Source organism: Chaetodon auriga, chromosome 8 (assembly GCF_051107435.1).
Source record: "Chaetodon auriga isolate fChaAug3 chromosome 8, fChaAug3.hap1, whole genome shotgun sequence".
NCBI lineage: Eukaryota > Metazoa > Chordata > Actinopteri > Chaetodontiformes > Chaetodontidae > Chaetodon > Chaetodon auriga.
In genome coordinates, this window is record NC_135081.1 from 26,551,646 (window position 1) to 26,569,513 (window position 17,868).

Genomic DNA, 17,868 nt, shown 5'->3' on the forward strand with positions numbered 1-17,868 from the left:
ATTGGACGGAGCAAACTAGAAATGAAGTGTTTAACAGGATAAAATGATTCAAAATGAAAGGTCTGATAATTAAAGGTGCTTAAATACTTGTTAAATGTCGTGGCAGCAGACGCAGATTATGTGATATCCTGAGTGCAGAGCTGACAGTTTGTCCGGAGGGCAGAAAACATGGAGATGAGCAGCATTCCTCCACAGGGGAGAGTGAATATGTTCAGTAAATTTCATGGCAGGCTGCTTAATAAATTTCTATGTTTCTGGTGTGGAAGTGAAATTTTTGGTATGATGGTGCTGTAATAAGAAAGGTCGGGGAGGTCGCTCAAAATTTTAGGATTCGTCTCTGGGGAGCGTGACTGCAATCGTTCTGGAAATCCGGTCAGCCGTTGCAGGGATGTGCGGTTCTGGACCAAAGTGTGGGTCAACACACAGTTCTGACCTGTCACAGCGCGGCTGGATGAAAGGTCAGGAGGTCTCGGCTTTCATGGCCGTCTGCCAGATGCTGCTGAGGTCTGTGGACCAAAGTGCTGGATGGACGGCCGGATGAACTCGCTCTGCTGCCAGAGGAGCTTAAATCAATAAGAATCATATAAAATGCCAGATCTGTACATAAATGCACTGTGAATATGAACTTTCTCTGTATAACTGGTTACGGCCCCCGATAGTGTGTGTAATAATATATTTATACTAAATGCTGTATTTACACCACAGAGTGTCACAGTGATATGACAGCATGATACTGAAGCTACTGCATGATACCAAGATACAGAAAACATCAGCCCAGATGTCCCCCTGAGACAGAAAACTTTATTAGTTTTGAATATGTTGAACAAATGTTTTTAAGCTTTATATTATTATATTTGGTTCCAGTATTCAGTAACATTCAGTTTCACAGCGTGCTCAGCTCTTGAATGAATCCCTCCTCATCTCCGCTGAGTCAGTTCATGTGAAGCTCTGGGATTCATTTTGCATATCGTACACAAACTGTTTAAAAGTGCAGAGGTTTTGCAAAGTATTTCACGTGACTGTGGTCCAAGAGAAACATGACTGGAAACAATACAGCAGCGGTCAGCAAAGGATTCAAGTGTCAGCTTTGATCTTTTACAGACATCCTCATCTGCTTCTTATTCCTTTAAGATTAACTGTTTTAGCACCGAGGACAGACGTCTTAACTCCTGTTAGTCAGTGAGGACAAACAGGTTAAACCTCATTTTGAATCAGGAATGTGATCTGTTACGATCGACAGGCCAGAGTCTCATATTTATCTGTTAGTTACTTCCTGAGTTTATCAGGCGTCAGTGGTCAAACTGGGCCTCTCCTCAGTATTCAGGGGCTGCATTAGATGTCACAGGATTACATGAACGTGAAATTTATCTGCAGTAGATTTGTGAAAAGTCGTCTAAATGTTTTATTGTTAAGTATGAAAGGCAAGACTTCAGCTTTCCTCAGGGGGGCACAGAGGGCCAGACATGGGCCCGGGGCCACTATTTGAGTATCACTGTGATGTATCATACGTGCTGTATATCCTCAGGAATCAACTGATTCCTCTAAATGAGTCCTTGTTTGACAGAATTACAGCGCGTTGACAAACTGGACTCACCGCAGTATTTTTATGCTAAAGATCGAGAGAAAATACTTCATTACAAAATGTCGCTAAGTGCTAAACTTTACAGCAGTATCCCCCATTTCTTTGGTTTAGTACGAAGAATCCAAACGACGCATTCAACTTCAAAATTAAATCTTTATTTAATTTCTTAGAAAACATCAGTTTACAGTTTGATCATCAGAAAAGTGCGGAACAGAACAACAACAACAAAAGTCGACGTGATCAAGAGAAACACCATTTACGATTTTAGAGGAGCTGACTGCATCGACAGGAAAGGAAGAGCTCTCATTGGCCAGCAATGTTTCCTGACACTCGGAATTTACACCCTGTTAGTTTCCACACAAACTGTTCAAAGATTAAAGCTATGGACTGAAACCGTCGCCGACTACCTGCAGCATACTGCGACATGTTGGCCGTGCCTGGCGCACCGGCTCCAAACCAACCTGCGGTCTGGTTTAGCGTTATTTGCACCACGTCCTGGAGGCGCTCACACTGTTTCTGTATGGAGGAGACCACAGCAGGCGGCTGCTGGTTTGGAGATAAAACTGTAAAGAGTGAAGGCGTTCAAAGTGCTTCAAATAACTCAAGATGACCAAATGTCCTCAGACATTTTTAAAGACATCCATCAGACTCCATCTAGCCCTTTCGTCACTGGAAGAGGTTCTCTCCAAAAAAAAAAAAAAAACCTAAAGTCCAGGCTGCATTTCTTTGTATTTTATGGTAATTTAAAAACATGTTCGCTGCATAAACATAAAGTAGACTCTGTCATTTCTTGTAGTGGTCGCTGACATGCTGGAATGAACATTTTTGTTGGTAGTAGTCTAAGCAAAGCTCCTCCGTCCTCCCACGTCTTCCTCTGAGCCCCGCGCTCGTCTCCTCACATGATGGGGTAGCTGGCGAGGTTGGCGATGCCGCAGAGGTTGCCACGGTTACGTGCCATCAGGATGTAGCCGCCTTTGCCCCAGCCCTCGCCCCAGCTGTCAGGGAGAGAGAAAAGACGACGACAGAGGCGGAAGAAAGAGAGTTGTTGAGTCAAACAGTCTGTCAGGAGGCAAACAACCAGCCTTCTCGTTTTGGCGGCCTCGTGAGCACCTGCTGCCGTTCAGACAGGTGATGTGACCCACCTGTTCTTGACGATCCAGTACTTCTTCCCCTTCCCGCTCACTCCGTATCCCACTGCCAGCACGGCGTGATTGATGTCGTCTTTGTTGCAGTTGGGGTCGTAGTAAACACCTGGGAACATGATGGAAGAGCGTCAGAGTGATTCCAAACAGGCCTGAACGCTGTGACACGGAAATAAAACAAACTGTTCACCAGCAAAGAGGTGAACGTCGCTCCATCCTCTGTGAGCGACTGAGCCTTTCCAGGATGCTCCTTTCATACCCAATCATGATCCTCTCACCTGTTACCAATGAGCCTGTTTACCTGTGGAATGTTCCAAACAGGTGTTTTTGGAGCGTTCCACATCTTTCCCAGTCTGTGAAACGTGTTCGTATTCACAATAAGCAGATATTTACAAAAACCACCGAAGCTGATGAGGAAAAACATTGAATATATTGTCTTTGTGACTGTTTTCAGGTCAGTTTATGTCACAAAGGATCAGATCAGGTGATCACATTGTGTTTTATTCGTGTTTCACACAGCGAACATTTCACTGTTAAAGTCATTATCAGGTTAAAAATCTTTTTGGTGGTGTGTTCAGGGCAGGCCTGGATTTTTTCACGTTGTATTGATTCAGCTATCGTTTGCTGCCTTCACACCGTGTCAGAGCTGTATGAAATATGTCAGGGAGAAATGGAACGAGAGGGAGCAACAGCAGCGATCTGTTAGATGGAGAGCTGCAGGCGACAGGCTGCGACACCAAATCAGCTTCAGAAACTGCAACTTCAGAAATCAGAGTGCAAAAAGTCTCTGGAATCAGCATGTTTAACAGCCAGTTTTTTAAAATGTAGAATATAAACGCTCCACAAGTTACTAAAATCCTTCAAACCCCTGATTCAACAGTCAAGGTTTTAGATTTGACACAATGAGATCCGGGGTTCACTGACCTTTGCTGTAGAACTGGAAGCTGCTCAGGGTGGCGTCGATGCCCACAGACACCGGACCCACTTTGAACAGGGCGACAGCCAGCGCGTGCTCGTTGCCCACCGGGACCTCCTTGTAGCCTTTGCACTGGGCTGCCATGCCTGATGAATTGTAGCGGCACTCCTCGTCCTGCACACAACACGAAGGGGGAGTCTAATACCTGAAACATCTCTTTCCTGTTTTCTCTTCAGAGCAAACAAACTCAGGCTGAAAAAGCTGCTTTGTCTTACGCTGCATTAAATTGAATGTTTTGGAGGTTTTATCACAATGGAGTCTGATGTTTTAAACAGTCGATGGACAAACCATAAAGGAAAGAGTTATTCGTTGCAGCTGTGTGTGCTAACCCTGATGATTTTACTGTCACATGCACGCTTCATGTGACATGTCTGATCACAGCCTCGGTACATTCCTGGTGTACAAACCGTGTGCAGGCCGCAGCCTCTGATCATTAACATACCGTTCACTTCCTTCTCGAACTAAAGAGGAAGCTGTGTTTGCTTTGTGAGACAGTGACTTTCTGCCTCATCATTTCTGCTCAATCACCTCCATCCACTGACATGTTTGCTGCTTTCAGGGTCAAACAGAATAAAGCTTAGGATTCTTTTTTTCGTTGTGTGACATGTGATTGGCTGCCCAGTGAGGAACCACTGACCACTTGGTTTCAGTCTGTGTCTGCAGCCCTGCTGTTGTGGTAACCGGCTGATTTCTGGATTCTGGATTTATGCAAGACTGTGTTTAATGTCAGTATCAGTATCTCTCATGCTTACACACTGGAATCAGGGAAACGGCTGGCCTGGCTCCTGTTTTACACCTCGGTCTTTGTACCAGCTTAAACGAGGTTCTTTGTGTTAATTGGCAGAAGCTTTAAAGGTGCTGGTCGGCCGGTTTTGTTGCTTTTGGATAGCATCAAGTCTTTGGGGTGTGACTCCTGGTGCTAACAGTCAGGATTTTTGATCAAATTGTCTTTAAAAACCTGTTTCGCACACCCGGAGAGTACGATACTAAACGGCTGGAGGATAATTGATTACTCATTAGCAGGATGGTTCTACAGCTTCGGTTTGACGTGACAAACCTCCTTGAATATGTTTCCACTGGCCTGTTCTTGAAACATTCTGACGCATTAGAACGGGGGTCGCTGTGGTTTATGGCCACAGAACAGGATGTCACACCAGCACCAGAAAGGGAAGAAGCTTCGACACATGACAGGAAAAAAAAATGAAACGTGCAAAGATGTGGCAACCTCACTTCCTGTGGCCACTTCGCCTCCCAGGACACACGATGGTTTATGACTGAGAGCGAGGATTTGAACCACTGAGGAGAATGCACTTCGCCTCCTCACCTCTCCGATGTACGGGTACGCCTCCTCCGAGTCGATGCCTCCGTTTTCCTGCACGTACTTGAAGGCGTTGGTCATGTATCCTCCTCCGCAGCCGTCGTTCTCTTTGACGCAGTCCACCAGGTTCTGGGGACTGAGGTCCACCAGATTACCCGTCTTCTTGGCCAGCTGGCCCTCGAGGGCCCCGGCCGAGCTGAAGGCCCAACAGGAGCCACAGGAGCCCTGAGTGGATGAAGGAAAGGAGAGTGAGGGGTGTAGTTTGACTTTGGGCTAGAAGGTGCACATGGTTGGTTAGATGGTGTAAAAGAATAATTAATATGTAGATTCTCAGTAAAGCAGGTGATTATCTCAATCACAGAAAATCAGCAAATAGGACAAAAAAAAGGAAAAAAGCAATCTGAAGACGGTACGTTGTGAAAGATGTTTGATGAATGGAGGAAATAACTGGCGGATAAATGACTGATCAGAACAAATCTCAGCGCTTCATCAGCCTGAGGGAGTCAAACGTGTCTTCTGCTGTCTGTCCACTAGGAGGCAGACTTTGACAACGGTTCTGTCTGTCTCATCAAACAATGTCACTGCTCTGTCACACTGTGCGTGTGCAGAAATCTCAGATTAGTGACCCCCAGCCTGGGGCCAGGGCCCTCACACAGGGTCACAGGATAAACCTGAGGGGTCGTGAGAGGCTGAAGAGGACAGGAAGCTGTTGTCTTTTTTAGACTTTTCTGTAATATTTACATTTTCTCTCGTATAATATTGGATCATTTCACCCTCTGCACACAAACACGCTTTGGTTTGGTTACAACCAGCAGCCATAACAAACCAGCAATGACAGGTGACAAGCAGACATTCCCATTCCAGTTCCGTCCAGCACCTCTGGGATGACCTGGAACGTGGACTGTGAGTCAGACCTGATGACCAGCATCGGTGCTGGACCTCACTGATGCTCTTCAGCATCTGGTGGAAAACCTCAGGTTCACCTGTCGTGGTGCTCAGGTTTCCACAAACATTTAGCCACGTCGTGTCTTCAACGAACGTACATAAAAGCCAAAACAACCTGGTCTGAATCGATATTTCCAGTCTCAGTTAAGAGCGTCTGTTTGAGCTTCATAAAAAGGAGAACAGAGCTGCTGTGTTCAGTATTAATAAATATAAACTTATGGCTTTGAACACCTCTGCTGCTCCTCCTCAAGGAAAACAGGCCGACACTCTGCTGCTCTGAGCCGCTCCAATTAACGACTTTGTAAATGTGTAATCACGTCAGTCCCCCGGGGACCTTCTCAATGTGGCTTTGAGCTCTGCTATAACTGAAATTTGCCTCAGACAAACAAAACATCAAAATGCAGTTCAGTCATCATAAAAGGAGCTGGGGAGGAAGCTGTTAGTATGCAGAGAGTGCAGCCAGCCTGCTGCATAATTCATGAACAACAGGAAGCAGAGAGCAGCTCGAGTCCTGTTCGAGGCTGCAGTTTGATCTTCATCCACCAGAGGGCGACAACGGCCCCCACATAAACCGACTGCACTCACAGACGTTATTGTTATTGGTAGTAGTATTACTGGAAATTAATGTCTGATTCTGAAACCATCTGTTTGGGGCTTTTAAAGATAATTATGTTTAAACTACATTTAAGCCAGCTAAGTCACTTTTTTCAAAGAAGTTTTGATTATTATTTTTGTTTTTGATCAGAGTAAGAAATAAGACTGAATTTGTGGATTAATAGAAAGAATATCTGCTTTTAAATTTTTGGAAAAAACCAACAAAAATCTGTTTTTGTTTGCCAGAAACATTAACACTGGACCTCAGTGTCAATAAAACTAAACTAAAACAGACACTTTTTAATTAGCCAAACTAAACAACACATGAAGAATGAAGACCGAACATGAACTGTGCTTCAGTATCAGCTCAGATGTTCATTAGATAACATCAAATCACGCCGCTGCTCGTCTGCCTGTTGGCAGAAAGCACAGATGTCATATCTCAATCTATGCTCTTCCTGTTCTGCTCAAACCTTGTTTACATAAATAAGGCCGGGCCGTCCCATCCACTCCTAATGACTGATTACATTTCATAATCACAGCCATTCTTCAGTTTTAAAAGTCCATTAGCGGTGAGAAAGAGCCGTTTCCTCCGGCCGCTGACGTGGTCGCTCTCTAACCGTGTGGAGTGTGAGCGAAGGCTGGAAATGACGAGGGATGGAGGATGTTTTCATTCACTGGAAGCCTGTTTTCAACAATATTTGCCACATAATGAATGTGATTCAGCCTCTCTGAGGTGCTGCAGCTCTTTGGAGGAGGCCACCTCACCACTCACACATGCTGGAAGATGCTTTTCAAAACCTCGTATCTCCAGACAGAGTTATACAAAGTCTATGTTTTCCATCATGTTCAGGTATAAACACATAACATAGAAACTATTCTTCACATGTTTCTGATCTCATGTTTCAGCAGTTTGCTTTAATCGTGTTAAACACTTTGTTCCCAGCTGATGTCATTATTTTTGCGTCTGCCACGTTTCCCTCCAGAAATCAATGTTTTGTGTTTCCTTCCCAACAGTTTGCCTGAAAACAGCCTCGGGAACTTTTGCTCAGTTTTCCCCAAACCCTCAAATAAACACCATCACGTGCTGAAACACGACAGCGCTGCTCGCTTCTGTTTCACTTATGTCATAAATGATTGACGGGAACATGAGCACCAACAGGTTCTTCCACTTTTCTGCCCACAGATGAACTTTCATTGTAATTTCCTGGTGGGATTTCCTGCATGGCTGCATATTTGTGACTCCAAGTGTGCATTCACCCAATAAAGAAGTTTGTTTTCATCCGTGAAGCCTTTCCTCTTCGAAAACTACAACATGCTGTATGAATCACTTCTGATCATGCATTCATCTCACTGTATCGCACCTGTTTAAGTACAGCTTTGAGTGGCTCATGCTTCACCTCATCCAGGCTCATTTCTGCCCTCTGAGACCAGAATGAGTCCACTCCTCCCTCCAAGACAAGCCTGGACTTGTTCTTATGGAAGACGTTTTGACACGTCGCAGCTGAAAAGCATTGGTGCAAATAAAAGAAGAAGCATGGCACACTTCCATTTAGCTGCTTCACTTTCAGGAGAAAACACAAAAGTCATTTCATTTGGTATATTTTGGTTTTACGGAGAGAGGCTTTGAGGACGAGGACAAACTTTTCCCCAGAAAGCTGCTAAAGTAACCAAATCAGCCCTCATGAGCTGGATACACAGAAACAGGGATCGTTAACGGATGACCTCTGACCTGGTTCTTCACAGAAGTCACCATGCCCTTCTTGCGGTAGTCGACGTATTTGGGAAGCCCGGACACGTCGTCGTCCAGAGCCATGGTGAAGCTGCGCTCGTGCATCATCGGGATCTGCAGGCCGGTCATCTTCTCGGACACTTCCTCCGACGTCTGCACAAACACACACACAGTTGACTTTCACACCATGTTTCAGGTTGTGGGATGTTTCATTCAGGCTGCAGCAGCAGCAGGTTGAGCTTCTTCATCAAAAACAGAAGAAGTGAAGGGTTACAGGTTGTGCTGCACTGACAATACACGGGATGAAAGCTTCCTCGGTTCCTGGAATAATCTCGAGAGATAGAAATGTTTTGGGGCAGGAACAAGAGAAGAGAAGCAGAGGGGATTTATTTTTAGACTTAAGACAAGAAGAAGTAAAGGAAGATATGGCAGAGGGAGGATTTGATTCAGCAGGGTGACAGAGGATGAAAAGTATTTCATCAAGAGACGGCTTTAACACAGTTACTCCAAAGTGAAATGTCACTTTTCTGTACTGTACAAATGTCAAAAAAGTGACACCAGAAGTGCACAAAAGTGCACATGAAAAAGCTGCGAGGTTTACAAACAAAGGCAGAAAAGAAGAAGCAGGCGAGCAGCGTGCGGCGACCGAAAGAGGAAATGAAGAACGACTCCTGTGCTGTTTGCTGGCTGTCACAATGAAACTGCTGCTTAAACGACACACAGCAATTATTTTTAAAAACTCCTGCCATTTATTATTAATAGAGTCCCCCAGTGCTCTCATTACAGCTCAGTCTGCGAGCAGGAAGATCATTAACGGAAGAAATACAGACCATCTGTTAATGTCTTTCATTTCACTTAAGTGCTTCCAGTCAAAATGAAAATGGAAACACATCCTTCATTTCCCGCCACCTGTTCCTGCATAAACATCAAACTGGCACTTTATCCACGATCCGGATGTGCAAACATGTTCCTGTCACTAATAAATGAGCCGAGCGGCGGCGCGCTGCGATGGCGCACCTCGTTTCCCACCTCTGACGCACAGCTTGTTAAAGCCGGCGTCTCGATGCAGAAGCAGCCATCAGTCGTGACCCATGTTGACATACGTGTGACTGTCTGCAGCTGATTTAAGGGCAGCAAACCGCCATTTTGTTTCACCTCAATGAGCTGCAGCATTCATGAGTGGAGGGAAAAACAGAGCTGACAGGAGCTCAAAGGCAGAAGTGCAGAGGAAATGAATCTCTGACACTGAGACGCTGCTTTGAGCAGGTTTCGCTGCACACCTCATGACTTCCCTCTGGCCTCTCTGTCTTATAATGTGAGGCTCTGGTGGGGAAATGAAACGGGATTTTCAATGCTGAATGCACTTAGCAGACAAATCAATTAGCACTCGCTACATTTGCTAATGACAGCTGTATGTCAGCCTGTGCTCTGATGCACAGACTGTAGCTGGAAGTGGATCAAAGCTTATCGATTTCTGGACCTGCAACAATTAGTCGAATGACAGAAAACTAATACTATTTCATCAACAATCAAATCCTCATTTTAGTTATTCTTTAAGCAAAACTGCAAAACATTTTCTGGCTCCGGCTTCTCAAAAGTGAGGATTTGCTGCTTTTCTTTTTCATCCATTTGAAATACAGAGGAGCTACGAGGAGCTCGTCTCCCCTGAGACAGACACGAGCTTCCCAGAAAGCCTCATTTGACAAATTTCTGGTGCCATTTTTGTGTCAGTATGTATATTTTTCTGTAGAAATGGGCTCCTGAAATGAATAATAGCCTAGTAGCAAAGCACTTGTCAAGGTGTGTGTTTATTTGAGTATAACATCATTATGGGAAGCAACCTACTTCTGGTCTGTTTGACAAACTGTGCAAACCATCGTCTGCCCACTGTTGGCATTTTTATTCATCCTCAGCCAACGGCCATTAAAAACAATGAATAATTCCTCTGTTTTTTGTTGTCCCAGGCTAAATATTCTCCGAATAAACTGACATGTATTGAGTCGTGGACTGTTGGTCAGACAAAAGGAGACATTTGAAGACGTCACTTTGACGTCACATCAGCGAATCAATCGACAGTGAAAAGACTTGTTAGCTGCAGCTTGAATGTGTGATACAGAATCAGATCTTGAGGCATGTGAATGGCAGCGAGCTGGTGCCATGACAGCTGGTCAGATACGACAGCCGAGCACGCGGGACCGCCTCAGACTCACCATGTCGCCCAGGTGGTTCATCCCCAGCTCGTAGGAGTGCATGCCCAGCACTGCCTCCTGGTTGTGGGCTTCAATCATGCGCATGTTCTTCTCCCAGACGGCCCTGCGGATCTCCTCTTCACCCTGAGACAGACAAGTGCATGTGTCAGTGTGAGTCCAAACGCCACCAGACACCAGCCTTTTCTCTTCACCAGGCGCTGATGGGCTTCAGACGGAGGTCATAACATGCCACAGTCCACCTTTGGTATATTTCAGTCTTAACTTCCTGCACTGACACCTGACAGCTAAAAGAAATTAATCTGGGCAAATAGGGCAAATTTATGTTTTAATTAGCAAGGAAAGGAAGCTTGTCTGTGTTACAGCCCCATTTCATTAATTAGGCCAATTAAACCAGTGCATACGCATAATGATGTTCCCTTGTAGAGCGAATGCAGCAACATAACTGTCCAATGCAACTGTCATTTGTGTTAAAATATCCCTTTATCCTTCACTTTTAGAGTATCTGCATCTCATCACAGCTGTATCATCTGTTCATTCATATGCGAACTGTGGATGTCACAATATGGGAATAAGATACAGCCAATGCTCGGTCGCTTACCTAAAAAACAGCCGCGCTCCACTTAATATTCGTGGTCTTAACAACCATTAGCATAACTATAATCACCATTTCTATCTTGATATCCATTCCAGTAATGGAAAATGCAAATGATGCAAGGAGTCTTTGATTCTGTTGCGTTGATGTCAGTTCAAGGAGGGTTGAATCAGAGGAACTGTTGGAGGAATACTGATTAAAATCACTATGGGAGAGAGAGAGCTGCACTCTGTTCTGCTGACTACACGGGAATGTAAATAACACACCGCTAACGATCATATGCGCACACACACACATTCAAAGAAATACATGCATTTACATACAGATGCAGATAAAAGCACGCTGCGCACGCAGCGCTGCAGATAACCTGCACACGTGCATCTGAACACACACCGAGACGCAAACAAACACACTCCACAGCTGCAGCGTGGTGACCTCCAGCCGGAGGTGAAGAGCGGAGGGATAACAGATGCTCAGCCAGCGCTCAGGAAGTCAACTCATGGTCGACTCCGCTTTGACGCCAACTAAATTACATTTCCTTTCTCTGCCACAGCCAGAAATTACATAAACGATGACTGTGAATTTTAGCGACAGGGAAGTGAAAAGGGAGGAATTATAGAGCCGAAGGTGAGAGGAGTTTCCACTGCGGGAAATTTTTGACACCTGCTGACGGCTGTGTGCAATTCAGCTCAATATCAAACACGAGGGCTTCAGTTAGCCTCAGCTGAACGCTGAAGAGACGCTTCTGTCCGGGATTCAAATGGCTGCGTTTGGATGGTTAGTGGGAAATCCCGAATCAAAGACAACAAACAGTTTGCTGAAGTGGGCCTGCAGCTGTTTGGAAACCAACTTTTCTGAATTACTGGCTAATGATGAGACAGAAGAAGTCACTGTAAATTCTCATTGTGCCTGCCCTGCTTTACTTTTCATTCTCTGTTCTACGACTCCATCTGTCTTGTTTCTGCGGGCCAAAACAAGGAAGTGGAGCAACCAGTGCCGGCCTCACATCTAATGTTTTTCCACTCGTGATTGTCTCCTGCAGCTCTTACCGCACACGGCCAGTTTTGTGTCTGATAGAAGAAAAACATGATGTGTTTTAACATGTTTTAAAGATTCACAGTTAATGATATCTGATATCGCTCTGCTGGTGGTGCTGCAGGTGGAGCTTCATCTTCCTCACCGGACTCAAAGGAGAAAGAGCACTTTTTAAAAATAAAGATCTGTTTCGTTATGAATGGTTTGAGAGGCACAGGACACCTGATAGCTGACAGCAGATGTTGTGTAAATGTTGGCCTGACGGTTGTTTTCCGAGCTGACACATCTTCTTCTTTTTTAATTGATTGTTTGTGATGATCTAAGCTAAGCTGTAGCTGATCTCAGATAACACAGTCTATGAATAGAAGGCAGCCAGGTCGCCTATTGGAACATTGCAGAAGTAGAAATGAAGAAGCATCTCGTGCATTAATCATCTCTTCCGTGTGAATTTGCTGCGTTTGGTGTTTTTAAAGCTTTCTCACACAGACGACTTTTTGACCAGGAAACGTGTCGTACATCGAGGAAAAGGACCAATTAAACGTGACATTGTCATACCCGACTGTGCTGCTCTTACTGCACCTTTCTGCTCAGCCCTGTCTCCTAAAAATTACGGTTCTAACCTTGAAGCTTTCTACTGTTTGCTTCCCATCAGCTCCAGTCGCCTCCCTTAGACACTTCCTACAGTATGAGACACATTTCCAGGGAACATAATCCTGCCAGCAATTGTGCAATTACATACCTCAAAACCAACGGAGCAGTGAAAGGAAGTGGGCGAGGACACTTCAGATGTTCACGTCGGCACCAATAATCAGAAAAAAACTGTCTATATGCTGACGATGTGCGATCATCCACCAAAAATAAAAGTTTCTACACTTTAACAGTCTAAACATTTCAGTGGACTTGCAGCACAAAATCTTTTAAAGATTTAGTGAAATGGAAATGAGAGGTTTTGCAGGTGTTTTCAGGTAAAAGCAGAGATTTTCTGAGGCTGTCCTTAAATGACCTCCTCCATATCGATAAATATTCTGAAAACAAGACCCAGCAAACTCTGTCCTATCTGGACTAACTGCTCACTGGTTTTATCTTGTTGATCTCACATAAAATAAAGCCCCACACATACGAATAACATACAACACCGAACGCTGAACAATGAAACCATCCAGATGGAGATTTAGCATCGAAATCAAGTTACTTCTCCTCCTCTCCTCTGAGAAACATCTGCTCTGCTTAATGCGAACTAAACAGAGCTGAATAAACATCCACCAGACTGGCGACAGCAGAACCAGGCCAGCTGAACGGGAGGAGACACTGAACTGAGCGGCTGTTAAATTGAGTCAGCTGTGGACAGACAGTGAGTCAAACACGAAGACGTCCACAAGCTGAACAATTCACTCAAGCACAAAGACAGACGCAGATAAGCAGCCCAGTCACTGACGCTTCCAAGAAAAGCATCCTGATGAAGGACTCAGGAAGTCAACTGTTTTTCTCCGGAACTACTGAGGCTGCAGCTCTAATGAAAGTATGACACACATTCCAATTAATGCCACAGTAGCTCCGAGGGGTATTCAGCTGGTTACAGTCTGCAACCTCACCACTAGAAGCCACTAAATCCTCCACACTGGTCCTTTAATTCTCAATTCCTGTTCAGGAAATCTGCAGCTTCTGAGTTTTTGCATGCAAAGTCAGATGTGTCCGTCAGGATTTCTAAACTTTCTTCGAAGGACAGTTTGGTTTGTGCAAATCCGATCTTTAGTTCAGAACTGTGGTCTCTCAATAAGATATGAGGCTTCAACACAAAAGCACACAGATTCATCAAAGTATGCAGCTTATAAATGAATTAAAGTATTTTGTCTCTGACCTCTGACTCGTCCTTTTCACTGAGAAAAACACATCAAAAGAGATTTTAAGAAGAGGACTCATGGGAGTTTTACATAGTTGTGATGTTCAACAAACAGTCACAATAACATATATTCTCTGTTATATATTATGTACACATATATTTTTGTATAATGTCCTGAAACCTACTGCTTAACACGTCACAAAGAGCTTTTTTAAAGTGTTTGATTTTTCAGTTTAGGCAACAGAACGGCTGAACTGATCGTGGTTTAAGTGTAAATAGTCACTTGTATGCTTCGACCTCGCTGTCCTCTTATTCACAGTATGGAGGACTTTGTACTAAAAAGTCCAAACTCTCAGATGTGGGACACACTAGCAGACACTTACCAGGCCATTATATTCTTTCCTGTGTGTGACCTTCCACTCTTCCCAGTGGGCGTCCAGAGTGGCTTCATCCAGGTGGGCCAGGGCCGAGGCTGCCAGCAGCAACACGCAGACGCACTGCAACATCCTGCAAGAACAACATAGAAAACCTCATGTTTCAGGATCAGGCCTCAAAGACCTGCATCGAGGAGTTCAGCATGAGGGTCAGAGCGGCTGCTGTGAATCAAAGGATATGAAATGAAACGTCGCATCGTTTGGGTGTCTGCAGATCGGTTTCACTGGGTGTCCCTCGTGCTCCACAAGCAGCTTGTTAGTTTATATTTCCAAGGAAACCTTCCAACAGCTGAGGGGAAACTCTGCATCCTGTCCAGCAGCCAGTCACACAGAGCTGTGTCCACTGGAATCTAAGTCTGAGGAAAATACTGAGCGCATTTGTGTAGACACGATGGAATTTGAAGAAAATGGATGTCGCCTGCCAACACAACAGCTAAATAGGTTAACTTTGTGTTGCTGTGTTGGAAAAGTTTCCCTGCTCTCTCGTCAGGGATTCACTTTCAAAGCATTTTCAAGTCCAGACGTAAAATATTCACGAGTCTGATCTTTTCTCCACCTTTGCTTCCCTCTGCCTTCCTGCCATCTGTCATTCATCAGCTTTTTCTCTCTCCCTTTACTACATCCTGCTTCTCGTCTGCGTTTGTGTCCATTGTTTCCAGTAAAGGCCGTCGACCTGTTAAGCAGAACTGAACTAAAAGGCAGAAAACAAACTGTTTCTTTGGCTTTGAGGCTGTGTGAGCTGAGCTGCTGTGCATTGTCTGCTTCCTACACACATTGATTACATCCTGCATGTCTTCACCCTTGAGTGGTTTGATGGAAATGTCGTGATTTAAATATCAGGGTTTCGTGATCTATGCAAATCATTTACCGTTAATCTGACAAATATGTGCTCTGCGCTGCATGGCTCGTAACAATCCTCCTCCTGGTAGAGTCCTTATGTTTTAAAGATGAATTCATGTTGCACATAAAGCATCAATATTTCATACTAAATGTTTTTGTATGGCTCTTATTGTATTTCTCCATGAGTTCGCCACATTAACTCTGCTCAGCTCACAGTTAAGGCTGCAGCTCTGACTTCCAAAACTTTTTCCATTAAGGTGTCGAGGTCAAACTTACTGTCTAATCCTAATCCTATTAAGATGAAATACTTTGGCAAAAAACATGTATGAATTTATGAGAGCCTAAATTCAAGGGGAGGAAATCTTAAGAGTCAAACTTGAAGGCTTTGCTGAGAATTCAGTGCCTGCAGTGACGTGAATTCTGTCTGGTTTTTGTGCAGTTTTGCTCGGTTATGTGCAAACTGGTTCACCTTTAGTGCAAAACATTTGTGTTAGTCAAGTTAAATCCCTGTAGACTGATCTTCAGTCGCTGTAAAACCAGCCCCGTTCAACAGAAGGAGTTCGCAAAACTGAAAGTAAAACTCTGCACCAGGAAGAATAAAGCAGTAAACTTTACCTTAAGTCCGAAAGTCAAAGAGTTTGGTGAAGTTTTCTGGGTCTGACTCCGACTTCAGCTGCTGTCAAAGTGGGTCAGTGTGTGAGTTTATATCTGTTCAGTTTAAGGAAGTACAATGGGAGCTTAGGGTCTGGGGAGGAGTTTCTTTTTTTTCCAGGCAGGGGAATTACATGTGGTTTCACTCAAATAGCAGAGATCTGAAAAGCAGATGATGTCAGGTGTCGGGTTACACCGGCACCTCTGGAAGCTTCACGGCGGATGGCAGTGAACTCAGCACTCTGCTGCATTCTGGGCCACGGCTTGAAAAATGAAGAAGGCTCTTGGATTTTTAATAAAAATGCCATCTTGGACGTGGATTATTTATCCGATCATTGTAAAATATGAACATGTGCTTAGTTCTTGGCTGTACAAGAATCAATATGACATGAAGGAGGAAGGGCTCGACTTTAACTCTGAAGTGCACCCGAGTCTGCTTTCAAGTCAATGATCAATCATTTTGAATAATTATTTTGTGTTTAATGACCTTGGCAACATGTTTTGCACGTCATCTCGAGACTCGGGGGCCTCTGAAAAGCGATGATCATGGCTGGGACATGCATGCTGCAGCCATGGTTGGTCTGTTCCTAAATGCGGTGCACATTTTGTCCAAATGGTGAAGATGTTTTCTTATTTTGTTTGTATTTTTGTCAGCTGCAGTGCGTTAAGCTCTCAGCATCCAAGTCATTTCAAACTTATTCAGTATTAAACTAAGACCATGATCTTTCCTAAGCATGACCAAATCACATGAGCTCCGAACATAAAAAACTGAGCGCGCTTTAGCTGCTCCAAGCAGATATTGTATTGCAAGTTCAGATATAACAGGAAAACAAGTGAAATCCATTGTTATGGAATCACATCACAGTGTGTCGCCCTGTCAGTGGAGCCCATCCTCACCCAAAAAAGCTAGCTCGACTAAGCCAGCAGGTTTTTACGAGCCATGTTTGTGTTTATTGTTGGCAGCGAACTCTAGAAGCTGCAGTAATTTGTTATGTTTGTTGCCTAAACACAAGCAAACTGCCAACGTTAACGACGTGAGGATGAAAGTCTGCAGGCTTGTCGCTCTTCAGCGGTGAAACGTGTCACTTGTGATGGTTAGTTTCAGGTTTTGCTTCACCCAGGTGTGAAAAGAAAATGTCTCCTGCATAAAAGACTCATTCATGCACCTCCTCCCTACGTGGACTTTCTCACCCGCTACACAACATTTGACCTTTGCTCCCATCTTAATCGCCTCCTGATGGTCCTTCACCTTGATACACAGGTGTACTTTTCAGGCCCAGACGAGACAAAACATGACACTGACTCGTCGTCCTCTCTTGAAACAGCGGATCTTAACATAATTTCTGAAATGATGCCACATGTAACAAACAAGAGAAACAGTTTTAGGCTCGTATAAAACACCAATGATGTGCATGAACTGAAAACAGAGCAGAGAACGGTCATCAAACACATTGTGGACTGTGAGCCCTGGAGTGGAAAGACTGATGTACATGGACAAAGGAGGACACCAGTGTCTTTCCATCACAGAACGGATGATTTTGGAGAAAAGGTGACATTACAATTATGGATTTCAGCATTAACATAATTGAAAAACTTCATTAGTAACAGAAGGTTGACGGTCAAACATGCTGCAGATTATAGTTTCCAACAGTAATAGTACATGAACATGAAAAATCAGAGCTCAGCACGAGCATTAACTCACTCGAATGAATTTCCCACATCAGAGCCAAAATAGATGTTTAGCATATCTATTTTCTGTCTGGTGTTTGATGGATACGTACTTCCTCATGCACTTAGTCAACAGCCTAATGTGTCATGTCTGTGTGTATATATGAACATACCGTGTGACTCCTATAGTCACACAGCAGTCTAGCGTATGTAGTCATTTTTCTAAATATAAGAACATCCCGTGTAACTCATATGTCCAATGAGACATGGCTGTGTTGCAGCAGGTTACTCATACATGTAATGAGGTCT

General features: G+C 44.2%; 1 protein-coding gene across 1 annotated transcript; it reads right to left on the bottom strand.

Annotated features, from left to right (window-relative positions):
- Nucleotides 1-1,721: 1,721 nt before the first annotated feature.
- On the bottom strand, nt 1,722-15,950 carry ctsk (cathepsin K). The gene is made up of 8 exons (XM_076737596.1): nt 15,856-15,950; nt 14,350-14,473; nt 10,500-10,622; nt 8,290-8,442; nt 5,025-5,243; nt 3,649-3,814; nt 2,725-2,833; nt 1,722-2,577 (listed from the first exon to the last, which is right to left on the bottom strand). Exons 2-8 carry the CDS (start codon nt 14,470-14,472, stop codon nt 2,478-2,480), a joined length of 993 nt encoding a protein of 330 aa, XP_076593711.1. The 5' UTR covers nt 14,473; nt 15,856-15,950; the 3' UTR covers nt 1,722-2,477.
- Nucleotides 15,951-17,868: the final 1,918 nt, after the last annotated feature.

Excerpts from the sequence above, each read along its gene's own strand:
- ctsk (XM_076737596.1), bottom strand. The coding sequence starts at position 14,472 with ATGTTGCAGTGCGTCTGCGTGTTGCTGCTGGCAGCCTCGGCCCTGGCC. Across the intron at positions 10,623-14,349 it reads GGAAAGAATATAATGGCCTG|GGTGAAGAGGAGATCCGCAG; the intron begins GTAAGTGTCTGC and ends TGTCTGTCTCAG. Across the intron at positions 2,834-3,648 it reads CTTCCAGTTCTACAGCAAAG|GTGTTTACTACGACCCCAAC; the intron begins GTCAGTGAACCC and ends TCATGTTCCCAG.